Genomic DNA, 24180 nt, shown 5'->3' on the forward strand with positions numbered 1-24180 from the left:
GCACAACATTGTGGGCTGAAGGGCCTGTTCTGTGCTGTACTGTTCTATGTTCTGTGTTCTAACTGTTTCCTGAGGGTTGTGAATCAATAATCTGATTTCCTCAAATGCTGAAATCCAACATGCATGTCAAACACAAGTCCTCCACCTGGACACCACCCCCAGGCCTCCTACCCTCCCTCGACCTCTTCACCTCCAACTGCCGTCGAGACATTAACCGCCTCAACCTCTCCACCCCTCTCACCCACTCCAACCTCTCCCCCGCAGAACGGGCAGCCCTCCGCTCCCTCCGCCCCAACCCCCAACCTCACTATCGAACCCGCAGACAAGGGTGGCGCAGTGGTAGTATGGCGCACTGACCTCTACGTCGCCGAGGCCAAACGCCAACTCTCTGACACCACCTCCTACTGCGCCCTCGATCATGACCCCACCTCCGAGCACCAAACCATCATCTCCAACACCATCCATGACCTCATCACCTCAGGGGACCTCCCACCCACAGCCTCCAACCTCATTGTTCCGCAACCCCGTACGGCCTGTTTCTATCTCCTTCCCAAAATCCACAAACCTGCCTGCCCTGGTCGACCCATTGTCTCAGCCTGTTCCTGCCCCACCGAACTCATCTCCACCTATCTGGACTCCATTTTCTCCCCTTTGGTCCAGGAACTCCCTACCTACGTCTGTGACACCACCCACACCCTCCACCTCCTCCAGAATTTCCAATTCCCTGGCCCCCAACACCTCATTTTCACCATGGACGTCCAGTCCCTATACACCTGTATTCCTCATGCAGATGGCCTCAAGGCCCTCCGCTTCTTCCTGTCCCGCAGGCCCGACCAGTCCCCCTCCACTGACACGCTCATCTGCCTAGCCGAACTCGTCCTCACCCTCAACAACTTCTCTTTCGATTCCTCCCACTTCCTACAGACAAAGTGGGTGGCAATGGGCACCCGCACGGGCCCCAGCTATGCCTGCCTCTTTTTGTAGGTTACGTGGAACAGTCCCTCTTCCGCACCTACACAGGCCCCAAACCCCACCTCTTCCTCCGTTACATTGATGACTGTATCGGCGCCGCCTCTTGCTCCCCAGAGGAGCTTGAACAGTTCATCCACTTCACCAACACCTTCCACCCCAACCTCAAGTTCACCTGGGCCATCTCCAACACATCCCTCACCTTCCTGGACCTCTCAGTCTCCATCTCAGGCAACCAGCGAGTAACTGATGTCCATTTCAAGCCCACTGACTCCCACAGCTACCTAGAATACACCTCCTCCCACCCACCCTCCTGCAAAAATTCCATCCCCTATTCCCAATTCCTCCGCCTCCACTGCATCTGCTCCCAGGATGAGGCATTCCACTCCCGCACATCCCAGATGTCCAAGTTCTTCAAGGACTGCAACTTTGACCCCCACAGTGATCGAGAACGCTCTTGACCGCGTCTCCCGCGTTTCCCGCAACACATCCCTCACACCCCTCTCCTCTTCACCTATCTTCTTTTCTCTCCATCTTTGGTCCGCCTCCCCCTCTCTCCCTATTTATTCCAGAACCCTCTCCCCATCCCCCTCTCTGATGAAGGGTCTAGGCCTGAAACGTCAGCTTTTGTGCTCCTGAGATGCTGGTTGGCCTGCTGTGTTCATCCAGCTCCACACTTTGTTATCTTGGATTCTCCAGCATCTGCAGTTCCCATTATCTCTGATGTTGAATGACTCAAGCGATTTATGCCGAAGTGACATCTAACATGAACTGAGGGTCTTCATTACTCAGTGGCTGACAACAAATGATTGGGTTGGTAAGGAAATGTAGGGATATGAGAAAGTTACCTTGTTCTACTGTTTGTTTTAGTAGTTTGAACTGTTGATCAGAGTTTATTTCCTCCATGTGGAAATGCTTTGCAGGCCTGTGTGGTGTCATGTTTGTCTGGGACTAAGGAAATATTGTTTAGTTTGCAATGTAGCTTAGTTAATAGCTTGTTTTTGAATTGTTTCAAAAAATAAGTTTGTTCTTAAAAAGAAGTGTTTTTGCAGCTTTGTTGAAGATAACCTTGTGATGGTGTCTTTTATTGTCAATAAGAGCAATAAAGAGAAAAAAATTGATTTGTTGCTTTGTGAAAACATGGATCTTGATTCTTGGCACACTCCTCCTGTTATATTAGTAACTATTGTGTTTTTAGCTTTGGTTGATGGATGAGGTGACATTCACTGAGACAATGCCCTGATGCTTGACATACACACTCCTACGCATGGCTTGGTCACTTTGTGGGTTTTCAATAGCCTGATTGTTCTAGTCCCTGCAGCCTGTAGGTGTTCATTTACAGTGCCGCCTGCAGTTAGTTTAAAACTCTGCTTTGAATGAATAATTGTGAACAGAAACTCGATTCTCAATCACAGTGTTGTGCACTGCATTGACTTTGGTTTCATGAACTTAGTTGTGGAAGGCCAAGTGTACCCTTGAGGCTTATGAGCCTGTCCACTCCCTAAAGCATCTCCCCAACCATCTGTTCTGTCCCTCTTGTTTCTGCCTGATTTGATGCAGGATGTATTTAAAGCGGGTCAGCTGGTGGTTTCCATTCCCACAATGATATGTCAGAAAGCAACCAACATAATCAAAGACCACCCCCCCCCATCCCAATAATACTCTCCACCCTTTTTATCAGGCAGGCGATATAAAAGCTTAAATACATGTACAACCTGATTCAAGAACAGCTTATTCTCCAGTGATGTCAGACTTTTGCACAGACCTTTCACAGGCTAATTCTGATCTTTCTCTCTCTCCGCTCCTTCTTCATGGCTGTAACACTATGCTGCATTCTGTTCTGCTCTCCTCATGCACTTTGTATGGTCAGAAATCTGCCTGTATAACATGCAAAGCAGCAGTTGTCACATGTATTCGGAAATAGTGAAAACAACAAATCAAATCCAAAACAATTCTTGCAATCAACCTGCCCTGGAGTGAGGAACATCAGAAAGTGAAGAGTTTTCAACCATGTCACATAAAACACCAGATTTGGCGCTTCAGTTTGTCTCTTAGTTAAGATGTCCTGGTCCCTCCGTCACCAGTACTCACCTGCCCTGAAGAGAGCTCAGGCAGAGATTATTGGAACCAACTTTGCACCAAGCTGAAAGGATCTTGCTTTTACATCCTGTTTGAAAGACTGCAACTCTGGCAGGGGGGTGCCACCTCGACACTGGTCCTAGAGCAGTGTTTGCGCTCCCCTCGTCCAAATGTCCTCTGAAGAGTTCTGAGAAAGGGTCACCTGACCTGAAATGTTAACTCCGATTTCCCTCCACAGATGCTGCCAGACCTGCTGGGCATTTCAGGATAATAAAGTGTGAAGCTGGATGAACACAGCAGGCCAAGCAGCATCTCAGGAGCACAAAAGCTGACGTTTCGGGCCTAGACCCTTCATCAGAGAGGGGGATGGGGAGAGGGAACTGGAATAAATAGGGAGAGAGGGGGAGGCGGACCGAAGATGGAGAGTAAAGAAGATAGGTGGAGAGAGTATAGGTGGGGAGGTAGGGAGGGGATAGGTCAGTCCAGGGAAGACGGACAGGTCAAGGAGGTGGGATGAGGTTAGTAGGTAGATGGGGGTGCGGCTTGGGGTGGGAGGAAGGGATGGGTGAGAGGAAGAACCGGTTAGGGAGGCAGAGACAGGTTCCAAAATAGGACAGAGAAAAAATCCCCACCCTTGTTGATCCTTTAACTGGGGTATGGGGTCCCATGCGCACTGCCTGTCCCTGGCCCTGTTTTCTAAGAGAGGATATACTGGCATCGGAAATAATCCAGTGAACCCTCTTTACGTACCCCAATATGCAGACATTATGTTATGAGAAGAGGTTGCGTAGACTGGGCCTGTGCTCGTTGGAATTGAGAAGAATGAGAGGTGACCTTGCTGAAATACAAGATTCTTAAGGAATGTCAGGGTAGCTGTGGAAAGCGTGTCTTCCCTTGTAGTAGACTATAGGACCAGAGGACAGAAAAGGCCCTTTGGCCCATCGAGTCTTCACTGACATAACTACCTTTGAGAATGTGCGAATCCCGATTTCCTGTATCCTTGAATGTTATGATATTTGAAGTGCTCATCCACACTTTTTTTAAAGTAACCTCGGATTACGGAGTTGCATGTTTGGGACAGAGATAAGGAAAAATTTAGTAGTAGTGAAAGTTTGAAAGTCTTACCCCAAGAGGGCTGTTGAGGCTAAGTCATTAAATATGCTCAGGGTTGAGATAGACTTGTATTCAGAAAGGGAATCCAGGTTTATGGAGAAAAGATAGGAAAGTGGAGTTGAGGATTGTTTGATCAGCCATGATTTCATTGGAGCAGTCTCAGTGGGCTGAATGATCCACTTATGCTCCTATGTCTCATAGTCTTATAAAATAATAATGCTTTGTTCAGTTAACAAGGTAACCAATTAAATGTAGGTGGTACTTAAAATGACCTCTCAACCAGGTTTCTGAATTGGCACAACTATTGGTTATTGTCGAAAATATTCAATAAAGTTGCATGCAACTTGGTAACAATTTAGCTAACATATAATGCTAAAATTATAGAAGTACAAATGCTCCCTCTAAATATGCCCAAAATATGTACAAATTTTTCAGATTTCACTGCAGGGATTGTAATTGATCAATTAGATATTTTTGAAGACAAATGGAGAAAGCAAGGCGACTTGGCCCTTTTGAGCCTACTCCACCATTCAGTAAGGTCATGTCTGATCTGAATTTAACCTCAGCTCCACATAGCAGCATATCCATAATTTAATCCTTTAGCCCCTTGGTACCAAAGAATGTATCTATATATACCTTAAAAATACTTAAAGGTTCTGCATCAACTGCCTTTTGAAAAAGGGAATTCCAAAAACATTCAACCCGCTGGGGGTTGGGGTGTGGGGGTCAAGAAGCTTTTCTTTTATTGCTGTTTTGAATGGGTGCCCCTTATTTTAAAACTACGACTCCTCTCATTTAGACTCACCTGCAAGAAGAAGCATCCTTTCAGCATTCACCTGGTCAAGTCCCCTGTGGATCTTAGTTATTTTAATGAAGTCACCTCGGGCTCTTCTAAACTCCAAAGGTCACAGGTCTAGACTGTGTAACCTTTCCTCGTAAGGCAATCTGCTTACTCCAGAAATGTCTGGTAAACCTTCACTGAGCTGCTTCGATTATAGTAACATCATCTTGTAGGTACAGTGACGAGTTCCATACAAAATACTACGGATGTGGTCTCACTGTTGTGTATAACTGAAGCATAACCTCCCTAACTCATGTATTCATGTTTCTTTGCAATAAACCATAACATTCTATGAGCTTTCTTGATCCATTTAGATAATGTGCTGCTTTTTCATTCTTTCTGTCAAAGTGGACAATTTCATATTTTCCTATATTGTACTCCATTTGCCACATCTTTGTCCACTCACTTAACCTATTTATATCCCTTTGTAGGGTCCTTATAGGGTCATAGTCATACAGCACAGAAACAGACCCTTTGGTTCAACCAGTCCATGCCAATTATAATCCCAAACTAAACTACTCCTACCTGTCTCTTCTTGGTCCATATCCCTTCTAACCCTTCTTACTCATGTACTTATCCAAATGTCTTTCAAATGTTGTAATTGTGCCCACATCCACCATTTCCTCAGGAACTTCATTCCACATGTGAATCGCCCTCTGTGTAAAACAAAAAAATTTGCTTCACATGTCTGTCTTAAATCTCTCTTCTGTCACCTGAATGTGTCCCCTAGTATTGAAATCCCACATCCCAGGGAAAAGACAACTATCGTTTACTCTATCTATACCTGTCAGTATTTTATAAACTTCTATTAGGTCGCCCCTCAACCTCCTAAGCTATAATGAAAAAGTTCCCAGGCTGTCCAGCCTTTGTATATAATTCAAACTTTCTATACCTGACATTATCCTAGTAAATCTCTTCTGAACCCTCCCCAGCTGAATAATATCTTCCTTATAACTGGGCGCAGCGTTCCAGAAGGGACCTCTCCAACACTGTCATCACAGTTCGTTTTCCTACTTATCTTTGTGTTATCTTACAGATTTTCAGTTCTGTGTGCTCAAATGTCAGTCATGAATGGTTGCTGGTGAAGTTCTGATGTAGCTTGCTTAGGAACTGTGATCTAAACATGATTAATCAATCACTGTTTCGAAAGAACAAACGGGCTTCACCTTGAATTGATGTGCAGTGTGTTCCTTTCAGAAATAGGAGAGATGGGTTGGAGAGCTTGTTCACAGTCAGCTTTTCTCAAACTCCACTTGTTCTTGGTAGGTTTCTTTCCAACCGAACCAGGGAAAACGAGTGCTACCAGCTCCTCCGCCCTGTGGTGCTGGCTCGAAGGGCTGAATGGCCTACTCCAGCACCTATTGTCTATTACACCCCCACCCCCAAAAAAATTTGTGTTCAAAACAGTAGGTTCTACAGAAAAATGAGCAGTTATCACCAGGAACCAGGGTGTTATTTCTCGAGCCTTGTTTTTAAATTAAAAAAACCTCCAAAGTTCATTAAGTTTTCTATGAACTCCATAGAACATAGCACATTACAGCACAGTACAGGCCCGTTGGCCCTCGATGTTGTGCCGACCTGTCATACCAATCTGAAGCCCATCTAACCTACACTATTCCACGTACGTCCATATGCTTGTCCAATGACGACTTAAATGTACTTAAAGTTGGCGAATCTACTACTGTTGCAGGCAAAGCGTTCCATTCCCTTACTACTCTCTGAGTAAAGAAACTACCTCTGACATCTGTCCGATATCTTTCACCCCTCAGTTTAAAGCTATTCCCCCTCGTGCTCACCGTCACCATCCTAGGAAAAAGGCTGTCCCTATCCATCCTATCTAACCCTCTGATTATTTTATGTGTTTCAATTAAGTCACCTCTCAACCTTCTTCTCTCTAATGAAAACAGCCTCAAGTCCCTCAGCCTTTCCTCGTAAGACCTTCCCTCCATACCAGGCAACATCCTAGTAAATCTCCTCTGCACCCTTTCCAAAGCTTCCACATCCTTCTTATAATGCGGTGACCAGAACTGTACACAATACTGCAAGTGCGGCCGCACCAGAGTTTTGTACAGCTGCAGCATAACTTCTTGGTTTTGGAACTCGATCCCTCTGTTAATAAAAGCTAAAACACTGTATGCCTTCTTAACAGCTCTGTCAACGTGGGTGGCAACTTTCACTGTGTACAAGGACACCGAGATCTCTCTGCTCATCTACACTACCAAGAATCTTACCATTAGCCCAGTACTTTGCCTTCCGATTGCTCCTACCAAAGTGAATCACCTCACACTTGTCTGCATTAAACTCCATTTGCCACCTCTCAGCCCAGCTCTGCAGCTTATCTATGTCTCTCTGCAACCTACAGCATCCTTCGTCACTATCCACAACTCTACCGACCTTAGTGTCGTCTGCAAATTTACTAACCCATCCTTCCACGCCCTCATCCAGGTCATTTATAAAAATGACAAACAGCAGTGGACCCAACACCGACCCTTGCGGTACACCACTAGTAACTGGTCTCCGGGATGAACATTTCCCATCAATTACCACCCTCTGTCTTCTTTCAGCAAGCCAACTTCCGATCCAAACTGCTATATCTCCCACAATTTCATTCCTCCGCATTTTGTACAATAGCCTACTGTGGAGAAACTTATCGAACGCCTTGATGAAATCCATATACACCACATCAATCTTGATGAAATCCATATACACCACATCAACCGGTCTACTCTCATCTACCTGTTCGGTCACCTTCTCAAAGAACTCAATAAGGTTTGTGAGGCACGATTTTCCCTTCACAAAACTGTGCTGACTATCCCTAATCAATTTATTCTTTTCTAGATTATTATAAATCCTATCCCTTAAACTTTTCCAACACTTTGCTAACAACTGAGGTAAGGCTCACTGGTCTATAATTACCAGGGTTGTCTCTACTCCCCTTCTTGAACAGGGGAACCACATTTGCTATCCTCCAGTCGTCCTGTAGACAATGACAAGTTAAAGATCAATGCCAAAGGCTCGGCAATCTCCTCCCTGGCTTCCCAGAGGATCCAAGGATAAATCCCATCCGGCCCAGGGGACTTATCTATCTTCACCCTCTGTAGGATTTCTAATACCTCTTCCTTGTGAACCTCAATCCCACCTAGTCTAGTGGCCTGTATCTCAGTATTCTCCTCAACAACATTGTCGTTTTCTAGAGTGAATACTGTTGAAAAATATACATTTAGTGCTTCCCCTATCTCCTCTGACTCCACACACAACTTCCCACTACTATCCTTGATTGGCCCTAATCTTACTCTTGTCATTCTTTTATTCCTTAAATACCTATAGAAAGCCTTAGTGTTTATCCTGATCCTATCCACCAACAACTTCTCATGTCTCCTCCTGGCTGTTCTGAGCTCTCTCTTTAGGTCTTTCCTGGGTACCTTGTAGCCCTCAAGCGCCCTAACTGAGCCTTCACATCTCATCTGAACATCAGCCGCCTTCTTCTTGCCTTCTTCCTCTTTACCAGAGACCCCACCTCCTTCATAAGCCACAGCTCCCGCACTCTACAGCTTCCTCCATGCCTGACAGGTACATATTTATCTAGGACACACAGGAGCTTTTCCTTGAACAGGCTCCACATTTCTAATGTGCTCATCCCCTGCAGTTTCCTCTTTAAAAGAAACCACTCCAGTAACTTCCACAAAACTGGAAGTGCATTGCCACACTCCTGAATGTAACACCTCTAAGCGATATTAAATACGAAGTGTCTTAGTAATTGTGTAAATGGAGGCTTACAGTTTGTTAATAAAAGACAAAAGAACTGCGGATGCTGTAAACCAGGAACAAAAACAAACTTGCTGGAAAAGCTCAGCAGATCTGGCAGCATCTGTGAAGGAGAAAATAAAGTTAACATTTTGGGTCCAGTGACCCTTCCTCAGAGCTGATGGTGGCTGGGAAAACATCAGTTTATATTGCAGAAAATAGTTTTTCGCAGAAAAACGTTTTCCCAGCTACCACCAGTTCGGAGGAATGGTCGCTGGACCGAAAACGTTAACTCTGTTTTCTCCTTCAAAGATGCTGCCAGACCTGCTGAGTTTTTCCAGCAACTTTGTTTTTGTTCCTTACAGTTTGTTGTTCAATGCTGACACAAGGTTAGTTATTTCATTGGACAATGGTTGGTCTATGTCGGTGTAGCCGTTTTTCTGAATGTACTATTTATCTCCCTTTGTAGTTTTTGTGCCTGAAGAACATCCGGACATTCCTGAAAGTTTGTCACGATAAGTTTGGCATGAGGAACAGTGAACTCTTCGACCCGTTTGACCTGTTTGATGTGAGGGACTTTGGGAAGGTAAGTACCATGGTACTGGTTATGGCATAACACTGTGTCTGGGCTAGCAGCTGATACTGAATCGCTGCAGTAAGTGGTGTGTCCACTTGTTGATCAAACGTCTCTACAGAAACTGAGATAACGGTGAGAAATCTGACTCACCCACAGTATGGAGTCTCGCTGGATCCTCTGAGTCCAGGGAACTCTCTCTGAGGAGGGGTCATCAACCTGGGTGGGGTTGGCAGGTGGTGGTGCATGGGATCTCTCTAGGGAGGAGTCATCAGCCTGGGAGGGGCTTTAGGCCCTCTCTGGGGAAGGGGGCATCAACCGGGTTCTGTAGTCGTGAAGAAATCTCTCTGGGAAGGGACCAGCAATCTGTGTTGGGAGGGACTGTGAGCTGTGTGATCTCTCTCTCTCCAGGGAGAAGCTGAAGGTGAGTGGTGTCTCTGTCTCGAAGGAGGGGCAGGGGTCTCCATCTTTCTATTCCCCAATAACGCCATTCCGACTGGGTGGGGAAGGGAGGCACTGTCCTCTCTGGGGAAGGGCCCAGTGTCTTGCTCCTGTTGTAGTCCTGAGGGGCTGTCTGTTCTCTGGAAGTTGGGATGTCAGCCAGAATTAATTTCATCTTGTCTGGCCCTTTTGTGAAGAATTCAGTGTGTTGCATAATCTCTCAGCTCCCTAATGACCTGCTCAACAAAAAATGAAACTACTCCCGTTTCCCAGGGGCTGCAAGGAAATGGCAAAGTGTTGTGGGGGAGGGGGCACAGTGTAGATCCTGGAGCAGGAGAGTCTGCACTGGGGTGCGGGAGGAGTGAAGAGGGGTAGGGATGATAGGAGGAGCAGAGTTGGGGGCTGGTGAGGGACACACACACAAACACACACACAAACACACACACGTTATGGTGCGGTGTGCATACGGCTTCCTGCATCAGTGAGAGCAGCTGGAAGAATGTTGTTGCTGCTTTTCTTTTTCGGGGCCTCTCTGCCCACTGGAGCCCACCTCACTCTTGCCCCTCGCTCCCCCCTTACTGTACATGTGTACCTCACCCTTGTTTCCCTCACTCCATTTATCATTTATCCTCCTCCACTCCCCTGACCCTCTTTCCCCCCCCCCCCCCCAACACACACAGACTCTGCTGGTTAATGCGGCTCCTTGTTGGGCGTGCAGGAGGGGAGATGCGTGGGGGCAGGTGTGGGGTTGTACGTGGGCTATTTTGGGGGGACATGTGTGTGGGGCTGGAGGAGAGGAGTTTGGGTGTCGGGGGTGGGGGAGTAGGTAGGGGAATGAGCTGCGAAGGAGAGTTGGTAGCCTGGGGCCAGATTGATACATTTGGGTTCTTCTTCAGTTTGTCCCTGTGGAGTGCAGTTTGAAAGGAGATCTCTGTACAGCAATTTGAGCTGCTAACAGTGGAGTGTGAATGGTCCTGTTTCTCTCTAATGGAATGGGACAGGTCCTTGCAATATTTTATTCAGCTCTGTGGCTGAAACTATGTATGGGCAGCTGTAAAATGTGGTGTGACACGCTGTCAGGCTAATAGCTGTGTGGTTGAACAGACACTGACCTGTTTCTAAGTAGATAACGCTTTAGAGGTGACAGTTTGCTGAAAACCAGCAAATTCTCAGCAGTCGGGAGTGATGTGCAATGTGTGTGAGATCATAGAGCACTGGAGCAGCGCAGAATGGTCTGCATGTGATTAAAAGGGGCACGGCAGGCGAAAAGCAAGATTTAGCTGAATAATGTAGAATGTCAAATATAATTTAAAGTAATCCCTAATAAATCCAATCAGGAGCTCTTTCCCCAGAGACTCTGTGGGAATAAGTTCCACATTCTCACCAGAGTGCTTGAGGGAAATCCTGTCAATGAATTTAAGGGGATGCTGGAAAAACACAGGACAGAGGGATACATGAGATGGAGAGGGAGGTTGGAGGATGCGCTTGTGGAGTATAAACCCCAGAATCGAGTAGATGAGCTGAATTGTTGCTGGTTGTGCTGGAGATTTGACATCAGTTTGTTGGTGTCATCTGGATGTTTGTGCTGTTCAAGGTGTTAATTTTGTTTCATTCTTCCTCCTGATCGACAAAATGTAAGTGAGTTCTGTTGTCTACTGTATCTTATAACCATGATGGGACCCTGAATTACCATAGCAAAGAACAAAGGACAAAGAAACCTACAGCACAGGAACAGGCCCTTCAGCCCTCCAAGCCTGTGCCGATCAAGATCCTCTGTCTAAGCCTATCATCTATTTTCTAACGGTCTGTGTCCATTTGCTCCCTGCCCATCCATGTACCTGTCCAAATATATCTTAAAAGATGCTAACATGTCTGCGCCTACCACCTCCGCTGGCAGTGCGTTCCAGGCACCCACCACAGTCTGTGTAAAGAACTTTCCTCGCATATCTCCCTTAAACCTTCCTCCTCTCACTTTGAACTCATGACCCCTAGTAATTGAGTCCCCCACTCTGGGAAAAAGCTTTTTGCTATCCACCCTGTCTATACCCCTCATGATTTTGTAGACCTCAATCAGGTCCACCCTCAATCTCCATCTTTCTAATGAAAATAATCCTAATCTACTCAACCTCTCTTCATAGCTAGCACCCTCCGCACCAGGCAACATCCTGGTGAACCTCCTCTGCACCCTCTCCAAAGCATCCACATCCTTTTGGTAATGTGGCGACCAGAACTGCACACAGTACTCCAAATGTGGCTGAACCAAAGTCCTATACAACTGCAACATGACCTGCCAACTCTTGTACTCAATACCCCGCCCAATGAAGGAAAGCATGCCATATGCCTTCTTGACCACGCTATTGACCTGTGTTGTCACCTTCAGGGAACAGTGGACCTGAACACCCAGATCTCTCTGTTCATCAATTTTCTCTAGGACATTTCCATTTACTGAATAGTTTGCTCTTGAATTTGCTCTTCCAAAATGTATCACCTCGCATTTGCCTAGATTGAACTCCATCTGCCATTTATTTGTCCAATTCTCCAGTCTATCTATATTCTGCTGTAATCTCTGACAATCCCCTTCACTATCAGCTACTCCACCAATCTTAGTATCATCAGCAAACTTGCTGATCAGACCACCTACACCCTCCTCCAGATCATTTACATATATCACAAACAACAGTGGTCCCAGCACAGATCCTTGTGGAACACCACTGGTTACAGGTCTCCAATTTGAGAAACTCCCTTCTACTCCTACCCTCTGTCTCCTGTTACCTAGCCAGTTTTTTATCCATCTAGCTAGCACACCCTGGACCCCATGTGACTTCACTTTCTCCATCAGTCTGCCATGGGGAACCTTATCAAATGCCTTACTGAAGTCCATGTATATGACATCTACAGCCTTTCCCTCAACAATCAAGTTTGTCACGTCCTCAAAGAATTCTATTAAGTTGGTAAGACATGACCTTCCCTGCACAAAACCATGTTGCCTATCACTGATAAGCCCATTTTCTTCCAAATGGGAATAGATCCTATCCCTCAGTATCTTCTCCAGTAGCTTCCCTACCACTGACGTCAGGCTCGCCGGTCGATAATTACCTGGATTATCCTTGCTGCCCTTCTTAAACAAGGGGACAACATTAGCAAGTCTCCAGTCCTCTGGGACCTCACCCGTGTCTAAGGACGCTGCAAAGATATCTGTTAAGGCCCCGGCTATTTCCTCTCTCGCTTCCCTCAGTAACTTGGGATAGATCCGGACCTGGGGACTTGTCCACCTTAATGTCTTTTAGGATACCTAACACTTCCTCCTTCCTTATGTCAACTTGACCTAGACTAAGCAAACATCTATCCCTAACCTCAACATCCGTCACGTCCCTCTCCTTGGTGAATACCGATGCAAAGTACTCGTTAAGAATGTCACCCATTTTCTCTGAATGAGCGCATAACTTTCCTTCTTTGTCCTTTAGTGGACAAATCCTTTCTCTACTTACCCTCTTACTCTTTATATATGAATAAAAGGCTTTGGGATTTTCCTTAACCATGTTTGCCAGCAATATCTCATGTCCTCTCTTAGCCCTCTTAATCCCACATTTCAGATTCGCTCTACATTCCCGATATTCTTGCAAAGCTTCGTCTGTCTTCAGTCGCCTAGACCTCATGTATGCTTCCTTTTTTCTCTTGGCTAGTCTCACAATTTCACCTGTCATCCCTGGTTCCCTAATCTTGCCTTTTCTATTCCTCATTTTCACAGGAACATGTCTCTCCTGCATGCTCATCAACCTCTCCTTAAAAGCCTCCCACATATCAAATGTGGATTTACCTTCAAACAGTTTCTCCCAATCTACATTCCTCAGATCCTGCCGAATCTTGGTGTAGCCGGCCTTCCCCCAGTTTAGAACTCTTCCTTTAGGACCACTCCTATCCTTGTCCATGAGTATTGTAAAACTTACGGAATTGTGGTCGCTATTTCCAAAGTAGTCCCCTACTGTAATATCAACCACCTGGCCGGGTTCATTCCCCAACACCAGGTCCAGTATGGCCCTTTCTCGAGTTCGACTACATACATACTGCTCGAGAAAACCCTCCTGGACACACCTTACAAATCCTGCTCCATCTTGACCCCTAACACTGAGTGAATCCCAGTCAATGTTGGGAAAATTAAAATCTCCCATCACCACCACCCTGTTTCTCCTCCACCTTTCCATTATCTGTTTACATATTTGTACCTCTATCTCACGCTCGCTGTTGGGAGGCCTGTAGTACAGCCCCAACATTGTTACTGCAAACTTCCTATTTCTGAGTTCTACCCATATTGCCTCACTGCTTGAGTCTTCCATGGTGCCCTCCTTCAGTGTGGCTGTGATATCGTCTTTGACCATTACTGCAACTCCTCCACCCCTTTTCCCTCCCTCTCTATCCTGCTTGAAGCATCGATATCCTGGGACAACTAGTTGTCAATCATGCCCTTCCCTCAACCAAGTCTCAGCAATAGCAATAACATCATACCTCCAGATACCAATCCAAGCCCTAAGCTCAGAGCAAGTCCAAAAGTCTGCACTGCGCACATTCTACACCTAACCCCATTGAATGGCAATGTGTATGTATGTATACATACGCATATGTGCATGGGCTAGGGATTGGCTGGAATTCCCTATCCAGAGCCAGTGTGTCCCTCTTCATGACTTTGTGTCTCTCTCTGTCTCGCTCGCCCACCCTCGTGTCCTCTTTCGTTCTCTGTGTGCCCCTCTTGATGGTTATTCCACAGTCAGACTGACCTGGGAACCTCTCCTCCTGTATGTTTCCAGTAACAGGAGTAATTTGTTGCTGGACGCAGCCAGCCAGCCAGCTGTTCAGAAGCACTGCTGCAGGGCGTCTCCTTTTTCACAGTTCTGACACAGTTCACAGGACCGTATGTGGAGAGGGTTGTAGCTGGTGGGAGCTGAGAAACTCTCCAAGCCTTCTGCAATAATCAATGCTGTGTGTTTAATTGAAACCATTTGTTGGCTTTCGAGAAACAATCAGTTTTCACTGATGCAGCACTGGAGCCCCTGCTGTTCACTGAGTTTCTGTGGGCTCTGTTCCAACTCCACAGTTCCAGGCCCCAGTGAAATTCATTCCTATCCAGTGACCAGGAGATGTGCTTCCTACCACCAGAGGCACCTTGATCACAATTCAGGTATCTGGTGACTTGCTGAACACCAGAGAGTGGAAATGTCTGGCTGCAGCTCTGTGTTAATGTCTCAAATCTGTTTTTCTCAGGGTCAATTCCTGTCTCAATCACAGGTGTACAAAGAGTTTGCCTTACAAAACCTTGGGATGATCCACATGTGCAATGCTCCCTCGGCGCTGGCCCTCTGGCAATGCGGTGTTCCCTCGGCGCTGGCCCTCTGGCAGTATTCACCTGGATAATGGACTCAGTGATGTATTGTTGGGACTAGATGGCCTTGGACAGCACCAAGCATCCCAATAGTAATGTCGATGTTATGGAAAGGTAGAGCTTGGAACAGTCATCATTAATGGGGGGAAAAGTACTTAGAATTTAAGACAGACAAGTTCCCAGTGCCTGGGGACCCTATATCCTAGGGCCTTGCAGGAAGTGGCAGCAGTGATAGTGGATCCATTGGTAATATTCTTGAATTCCCTAGATGTGGGAAAGGTTACAGTGGATTAGAAAAGTGCTAATATATTGCCTTAATCAAAAAGGAAGGAAGGCAGTAAATAGGAAATTATAGGCCAGTGAGTTTAACCTGTGCCATTGGGAAATTGTTCAAATCCACTATTAAGGAAGTAACAAGAAGACATTTGGAAGGCCAAAATGCAATCCAGGAGAGTCAGCATGGTTTTGTGAAATGTAAATCATGTTTGCCTAATTTGCTAGAATTTATTTGAAAATGTGACAATCAAGCTGGATAATGGAAATCCTGTAGATGTAGTGTATCTAGACTTGCTGAAGTCATTTGACAAGGTGCTGCACACAAGGTAAGATCACCTGGATTTAGGGCAATTTATTTACTTGGATGTAGGATCATCCAACAGAAAGCAGAGACTAGGGATAAATGGGTCTTTTTCTGGTTGGTAAGATGTAGCTAAAGGGGTGCCACAGGGTTTGGTCTTCAGGCCCCTACTATTTACAATGGTTATTAATGACTTGGATGTGGGTATAGAAAGCACTATAGACACCTTTTCAGAAGACACTAAAATGGATGGGAAAGGAAGTTGTAACGAAGAAGTAAGAAATTTACAAATGGATATGAATAGTTTAGGTGAATGGGCCAGTTTTGGTTGATGCCACTTACTTGGATATGTGTGAGGTTATCCGTATGTTTATTTCAAAGGAGTGGAAAAGTAACTTATCTAAATGGAGAAAAACTTCAGTGTGTTTCAGTGCAGACAGAGCTGGGTGTCCTTGTGTATGTATCACAGAAAATTGATATGCAAGTACAGCAGTAATGAGGAAGCCACATAGAATGTTGGCATTTATTGCCAAAGGAATAAAGTATGAAAGTAAGGAACTTTTTTTTTCTATTTATTTGTGGGATGTGGGTGTCGCTGGCTGGCCAGCATTTCTTGCTCATCCCTAGTTGCCCTTGAAAAGATGGTGGAGAGCTGCCTTCTTGAACCGTTGCAGTTCTCCTGAAGTAGGTTAGGGACAGAATTCCAGGATTTTTCACCCAGCAACAGTGAAGGAACAGCAATATATTTCCAAGTCAGGATGGTGAGTGGCTTGGAGGGGAACTTGGAGATGGTGGCCCCACATGTCTGATGTCCTTATCCTTCTAGATGGAAGTGGTTGAGGGTTTGGAAGGTGCTGTCTGAGGATCACAGGTGAATATCTGCAGTGCATCTTGTAGATAGTAGCAGCAATGTGTACTGAGTGTTGATGGTGGGGGTAGTGGATGCTTGTAGACGTTGTGCCAATCAGGTGGGGGCTGCTTTGTCCTGGATGGTGTCAAGCTTCTTGAGTGTTGTTGGGGCAGCACTCGCCCAGGCAAGTGGGGAGTATTCCATCACATTCCTGATTTGCTCCTTGTAGATGGCAGACAGGATTTGGGGAGTCAGGAGGTGAGTTACTCGCTGCAGTATTCCCAGTTTCTGACCGCCTATTGTAGCCACTGTGTTTATGTGGGGAGTCCAGTTGGGTTTCTGGTCAATGGTAACTCCCAGAATGTTGATAGTGGGGGTTTCAGTGATGGTAACACAATAGAATGTCAGGGGGCGGTGGTTAGATTGTTTATTATTGGTGATAGTCAGAGCCTGGCATTTGTGTGGCATGAATGTCACTTCCCACTTGTCAACCCAAGCTGGAACTGTAACTGTACAAGGCATTAGCAAGACAACACCTGGGGTATTGTCTAGAATTTTAGTTCCCTTACTTAATGAGGGATGTGGTCGCATTGGAGGCAGTTCAGAGATGGTTCACAGGATTGATTCCAGATATAAGGGGTTTGTCCTATAAAGAGAGCAGTTTAGGCCTGTATTCTCTGAAGTTTAGAAGAACGAGAGAAAATCTAATTGAGATGTTGAAGATGCTAAAGAGATTGACAAACTAAACATAGAGTGGACAATTCCTCATGTAGGGCAACCTAGAATGAGAGGCCATAGTTTTAGGATAAGGGGTAGCAGATTTAAAACAGATGAGGAGAAATTACTTCTCCAAAAAAACATGAATCTCGAGAATTCATTCCTTGAGAGTGCAATGGATGAGATAGACAGATTTTACGTAGTAATGAGTTGAAGGGTTACAAGGAGCAGGACAGGAAAGTGGAGTTGAGGCTGAGATGAGATCAGCCATGATTGTATTAAATGGTGGAGCAGGCTGAAGGGGCCTCCTCCTGCTCCTTGTTCATATATTGTGTTCTCTAAGCCACTCCCATCCTAACTTGGACATCTTTCACTGCAGTGTCAAAGTTCTGGAATTCCGTCCATAAGGACATTGTGTGTGTGTGTAGCTAGACTAGATTATCTGCAGTGGTTCAGGAGGATTTCTCCCTCCAATCCCTGCGGTCAGTAGACAGAGGAGATCAAGAGGAATCCTGGCCAAATGTCCTCCTCTCTAACCCCAGGGGTCAGTGGACGGGGATAAGGAGGAACCCTGGCTGATTTATTCTCTGCCCACCCACCTCTCTAACCCCAGGGGTCAATGGCAGCAGCTGTAAAGACCATGTGTTTAACTGTTAAAGGGGCAAAGTTTGGGGATGTTCTGTCATGTTCAATGTGACACAGGGAGGGGCAATTAGCAGCGGGATATGTAGACGTGCAGTTGTTGTTGTTCTCTATTGAAGGACAGAATGAGGGCATGATGTCCAGTGTGAAAATGAACTGGCCAATGTGCTGTGTTAAAATGTGTGAACAGTTGCTGATGTGGATCGAGTGTGGGGAAGCAGTTGACTGGCTGCTGGTCCAGGAACTGTTCTGTCTATCACAAACTTTCATCTAACAAATTTAATTCTTGACTTCCCTTGTGTATAACTTTTCTCCAACCCAATTCCAACTGCAACTCCTTACTCTAGAAAACATCTTGTGCTTTGTCTCCACAAGACCCAGTTCTCCCGCAACACTGTTCATACAGCCACCTACCTCTCCAAATGTCTCTCTGTTGAATATGCTCCCAGTTCCCTTTGCATTCCTTTATAATTGACGTCACCCACAATTAACTCCTGGACTAGATTTCTCTCCATTTAATAGCAGTGTGCATAACAATGAATCCTTTATTTCTGGTGTCAAAATTCTGTTTCAGTGCACAGTATGACAGCTGCTGGGATTAGCATGAATCTTCCCTTCTCCCGGACCCCCATGTTCAATAATAATAGGACCCAGAGAACAGCACCACCCTTCTTGGATCACAGCCCCTGCCATCTCTGATTTTTTTTGAGTATTAACTGCTACAAAATTGTATCATGTCATTGAATTGATGATGAGTGCATTTGTAATTCCCCTCTTTCCTCCGAAGGTTCGTTGTCCTGCTGAATGCAACAACAATTTGCATTTATATATCACTTTAAATAGTTGCACAATTCTCCTCTCATGTTACTCAGGATTTGACAACTGAACAAACGGGAAGATATTCTGACAAGTAATTAAAATGTTAGTCAAGGTGGTTATTAGGAGCATCCTCAGGGAGGAAATTGAGGCAGAGCTATGAAGAGATATAGGGACCTCTAATTTTCTTTCTTCTGAGGGTGTCTGAGTTCTGCAATGACTTTCAAAACCAGGAACCGGCGTGTTGCTCTCCAGTTGGTGTACACAGCCAAGATCCATAGGTTCCATGTATATCATTAAACTGTCATGATCAACCACAAAATATCCAGAGATACTATACTTTATATCGTGAACACTGGGATGCACAGAAATATAAAGCCCTGCGTAGACAACACATGGAGATACTGTGAGCAATTCTGGACATCACACGTTATGAATGAGATATCGGTTTTTGAGGTGCGCAGGGTAGATTTACCAGAACAATACCTGGTTAAACTAGGAGAGATGATGCAAACTAACATTGCATTTCCTGGATTTAGAAGATTAAGGGATGATTTGTTGACCAAGTTTTCAAGATATTAGGGGAACAAGTAGGATGGATGCTTTAGCATCCTAGGTCTAAGGGATATAGTGTCATCTAAATATTCCAGAATGCTCAAGATTTAAATTAGGAGAGATTTCTGTCTGCAGTGGGAGAAAGTTGGAAAGCTTTTCTGCACAAAGTTAATGTGCTTGATCAATTCTTCATTCTAAATTTGAAGTCGGTAGATTGTTGTTAACCAAAGGTATTAAGGGCCATGGAACAAAGATTAGATCAGCCACAATCTTATTGATTAACAGAATACACTGGAGAGTCTGAAAGGTCTCCTCCTGCTCCTCTAACCCAAAATCTTTCCCTTTTAATTTCCAGGGAATATTAGTCCCGAAAGGCCAATCATCTGTTGTGTTGGTTTCCATGTGTGTGTTGATGAAATCAGACCACCTCTCTCAACTCTCCTATTGCTTGTTAACTGTTTGAGTACTTACAAACCAATCAGTACTGGATGATCAGAAATTCCTCCAAATATATATATTTGGAAATTCAAGCTCTTGGCTCTAATTCTCATTAAGTGGGCTCAATCTTGGTCCCTAACTATCGAAACTGTTCCTCTTGATAAGTAAGTGAGGCTGAACCAGACCATTTGCAACCCAAATGTCACATTTGAGATGAATTTTTCAGCTCTGTTTCATGACCATTTATTTTACCTCCAAGAGTTTACCCGTATCAGCATCTGCTTCAGCTTGTCAGCTGCTGAAACCCTTGTTTTGTGCCTTTGTTACCTCCAGCCTCAATGTTCCATTGTTCTCCTGTTGATTTCTCTCATTCTGCCATACATAAACTTGAAACCAGTCAAACTATGTTACTTCTACATTTAACTTATGCCATACCCTGTTCGCCCAATTTCCCCTCTATTTGCTGATCTATATTGACTCCCAGTTAGCCACTACTTCAGGCTTCCAACTGGGGAACCTGTTTCTTAAATCATAGATCATAGCATCCCGACAGCGTGGAAGCAGGTTGTTCGGCCCATCGTGACCCTCCAAAGAGCATCTCACCCAGACCCACCCCTTACCTAGACTTATGAGTGATTTAGCATGGCCAGTCCACCTTAACCTTCACATCTTTGGACTGTGGGAGGAAACTTGAGGACCTGGCAGAAACTCAAGCAGACATGGGGAGAATGTGCAAACTCCACACAGTCGCCTGAGGATGGAATCAAACCCGGGTCTCTGGCGCTGTGAGGCAGCAGTGCTAACCACTGAGCCACTGTGCTGCCACCTCACCCCTCACATTCTTCCAACGCTTCCAGCTTCGAATTCCTGAAAGTTTAATTCCTCCACTATCAGTGGCAAGCTTCAGAATTTTCTCTCTGAACCTCTCTTTAGCCTCCTCTTTGCTCCTTAAAGCCTGCCTGTCTGACCAACTTGTTGTTTATATGAGGCTCAGGGTTGTGTTTGATTCACTGAGGGTATTGCAAAGTGTTTGGTACGTTTTGCTGAAATCTGTATCATACAGCCAGAGTTTTTACAGCACAGAAACGGCCCTTTGGCCCATCAGAGTGGATTGAGGATTGGCTGACGGGCAGAAGGCAGAGAGTTGGGATGAAGGGGTCTTTTTCAGGATGGCAGCTGGTGACTGGTGGGTTCTGCAGGAGTCAGTGTTGGGACCTCAACTGACATTAACGATCTAGATGAAGGAGTTGCAGGCATTGTTGCTAAGTTTGCAGATGACACAAAGATATGTGAAAGGAGAAGTAGTATTGACGGAGTGGGGAGGCCGCAGAAGGTAAGAGTCATGAGATCTTGTTGCAGCTCTATAAAACTTTGGTTAGACTGCACTTGGAATACTGCGTCCAGTTCTGGTCGCCCTATCATAGGAAAGATGTGGATGCTTTGGAGAGGGTTCAGAGGAGGTTTACCAGGATGCTGCCTGGACTGGAGGGCTTATCTTATGAAGAGCGGTTGACTGGGCTCGGACTTTTTTCATTGGAGAAAAGGAGGAGAGGGGACCTAATTGAGGTATACAAGATAATGAGAGGCATAGATAGAGTTGATAGCCAGAGACTATTTCCCAGGGCAGAAATGGCTAACACGAGGGGTCATAGTTTTATGCTGGTTGGAGGAAAGTATAGAGGGGATGTCAGAGGCGGGTTCTTTACGCAGAGAGTTGTGAGAGCATGGAATGCGTTGCCAGCAGCAGTTGTGGAAGCAAGGTCATTGGGGTCATTTAAGAGACTGCTGGACATGTATATGGTCACAGAAATTTGAGGGTGCATACATGAGGATCAATGGTCGGCTCAACATCGTGGGCTGAAGGGCCTGTTCTGTGCTGTACTGTTCTATGTACTATGTTCTATGTCAATGCTAGTCATCAGACGTCCATCTGTTTTAATCCCATTATTCAGCATTGGCTGGTAGGATTGAATACTGTGGCACTGTGAGTATTCACCCCATCATTGAAAATTATTTTTGATCTTTGCTCAGAGTTAGGGAATCAGCCTCCTGCTCCCTCTCAGTTCCTTTCGTCCTGTAACATGAGAAAATCAAGCCCATATGTGGTCTCTCAGGGAGTTCAGCTGCTCCCCAAGGAGTAGAGCTCTGCTTCCCCAGAACTATTTTTAGAAGCCTGATTCTGAAGTTGTGTAAGTGATTTACTGTAATAGGCTTTTGTGGTCTTGATGTCTCTGGGGAGGAAAGAGCTTGATGTCTGCTATCACATTCAAGCAGAGAAGGAGGGGAGTGTTTCGGAATCACTCGCCATTTTGATCACTTCATGTAGACAGTCAGAAAACAGATCATTTAAATTACTTCAACTAAATGAGTAACATTTCAGTTTGTTTTGCTGCTTGATCTGGATTAGTTTAGTACAGAGTTGCCATGGCATGTTTCCCTTACCCAGAAGCCCATATCACAATTCGATATTGAAACTTAAAATGCCCTTTTGGAGAATGAAGTGTTGTTCTTCAGGACGTCGTGTGCTTCACTGGAACATTGCAGCAGACCCAGGACAGAAATGTTCGCATGAGATTGAGGTGGTTTATTGAAATGGTGAGCAGCTGGGAGGTCAAGGTCACTCCTTTAGGCAGAGCCAATGTCTTCTGTGAAGCAGAATATCGAACGTAATAACTACAGAAATTGACCACATTATGCCTGTTCTCCAGTTTTCATATGTTCTGTCTAAAGTTTTGAGTCTAGTGACTCTTCAGAAAGATCGTGTTTTGTTGACTTTGATCTTACTTGATATGGCATCTGGATGGGTATATGAATAGAAAGGGTTTAAGTATTTAAGGAATAAACGAATGACGAAAGTAAGATTAGGGCCAATCAAGGATAGTAGTGGGAAGTTGTGTGTGGAGTCAGAGGGGAAGCACTAAATGAATATTTTTCGACAGTATTCACTCTAGAAAACGACAATGTTGCCCAGGAGAATACTGAGATACAGGCTACTAGACTAGGTGGGATTCAGGTTCACAAGGAAGAGGTATTAGAAATCCTCCAGAGTGTGAAGATAGATAAGTCCCCTGGGCCGGATGGGATTTATCCTCGGATCCTCTGGGAAGCCAGGGAGGAGATTGCCGAGCCTTTGGCATTGATCTTTAACTCGTCATTGTCTACAGGAATAGTGCCAGATGACTGGAGGATAGCAAATGTGGTTCCCCTCTTTAAGAAGTGGAGTAGAGACAACCCTGGTAATTATAGACCAGTGAGCCCTACCTCAGTTGCTGGTAAAGTGTTGGAAAAGGTTATAAGGGATAGGATTTATAATCATCTAGAAAAGAATAATTTGATTAGGGATAGTCAGCACGGTTTTGTGAAGAGAAGGTCGTGCCTCACAAACCTTATTGAGATCTTTGAGAAGGTGACCAGACAGGTAGATGAGAGTAAACCCGTTGATGTGGTGTATATGGATTTCAGCAAGGTGTTCGATAAGGTTCCCCACAGTAGGCTATTGTACAAAATGCGGAGGAATGGGATTGTGGGAGATATAGCAGTTTGGATCGGAAATTGGCTTGCTGAAAGAAGACAAGAGGGTGGTAGTTGATGGGAAATGTTCATCCTGGAGACCAGTTACTAGTGATGTACCGCAAGGGTCGGTGTTGGGTCCACTGCTGTTTGTCATTTTTATAAATGACCTGGATGAGGGAGTAAAAGGATGGGTTAGTAAATTTGCAGACGACACTAAGGTCGGTGGAGTTGTGGATAGTGACGAAGGATGCTGTAGGTTGCAGAGAGACATAGATAAGCTGCAGAGCTGGGCAGAGAGGTGGCAAATGGAGTTTAATGCAGTCAAGTGTGAGGTTATGCACTTTGGTAGGAGTAACCAGAAGGCAAAGTACAAGTCTAATGGTAAGATTCTTGGTAGTGTAGATGAGCAGAGAGATCTCGGTGTCCATGTACACAGATCCTTGAAAGTTGCCACCCAGGTTGACAGGGCTGTTAAGAAGGCATACAGTGTTTTAGCTTTTATTAATAGAGGGATCGAGTTCCAGAACCAAGAGATTAGGGTGAAGCTGTACAAAAATCATACCGATCTCAAGCCCATCTAACCTACACTATTCCATTTACTGTAATAGGCTTTTGTGATCTTGATATCTCTGGGGGGGGAAAGAGCTTGATGTCTGCTATCACATTAAAGCAGAGAAGGAGGGGAGTGTTTCAGAATCACTCGCCATTTTGATCACTTCAGGTAGACAATCAGAAAACAGATCATTTAAATTACTTCAACTAAATGAGTAACATGGGTCTAGGCCCGAAACGTCAGCTTTTGTGCTCCTGAGATGCTGCTTGGCCTGCTGTGTTCATCCAGCCTCACATTTTATTATCTCTGAGTAACATTTCAGTTTGTTTTGCTGTTTGATCTGGATCGGTCTGACAGGTCGGCACAACATCGAGAGCCGAAGGG

The 24180-nt window shown here is 45.2% G+C and overlaps 1 protein-coding gene across 7 annotated transcripts in view; it reads left to right on the forward strand.

The window, feature by feature from the left end:
• The window catches only part of vav2 (vav 2 guanine nucleotide exchange factor), a 188033-nt gene that overhangs the window by 43221 nt on the left and 120632 nt on the right, over positions 1–24180 (forward strand). For all 7 annotated transcript variants that reach the window (XM_059638209.1, XM_059638210.1, XM_059638204.1 and 4 more), the window contains exon 2: positions 9216–9332. In XM_059638209.1, the coding sequence (XP_059494192.1) occupies positions 9216–9332 (117 nt within the window). The remainder of the gene's footprint in view (positions 1–9215; positions 9333–24180) is intronic.

The sequence above is a fragment of the Stegostoma tigrinum genome, chromosome 29 (assembly GCF_030684315.1).
Source record: "Stegostoma tigrinum isolate sSteTig4 chromosome 29, sSteTig4.hap1, whole genome shotgun sequence".
Taxonomy (NCBI): domain Eukaryota; kingdom Metazoa; phylum Chordata; class Chondrichthyes; order Orectolobiformes; family Stegostomatidae; genus Stegostoma; species Stegostoma tigrinum.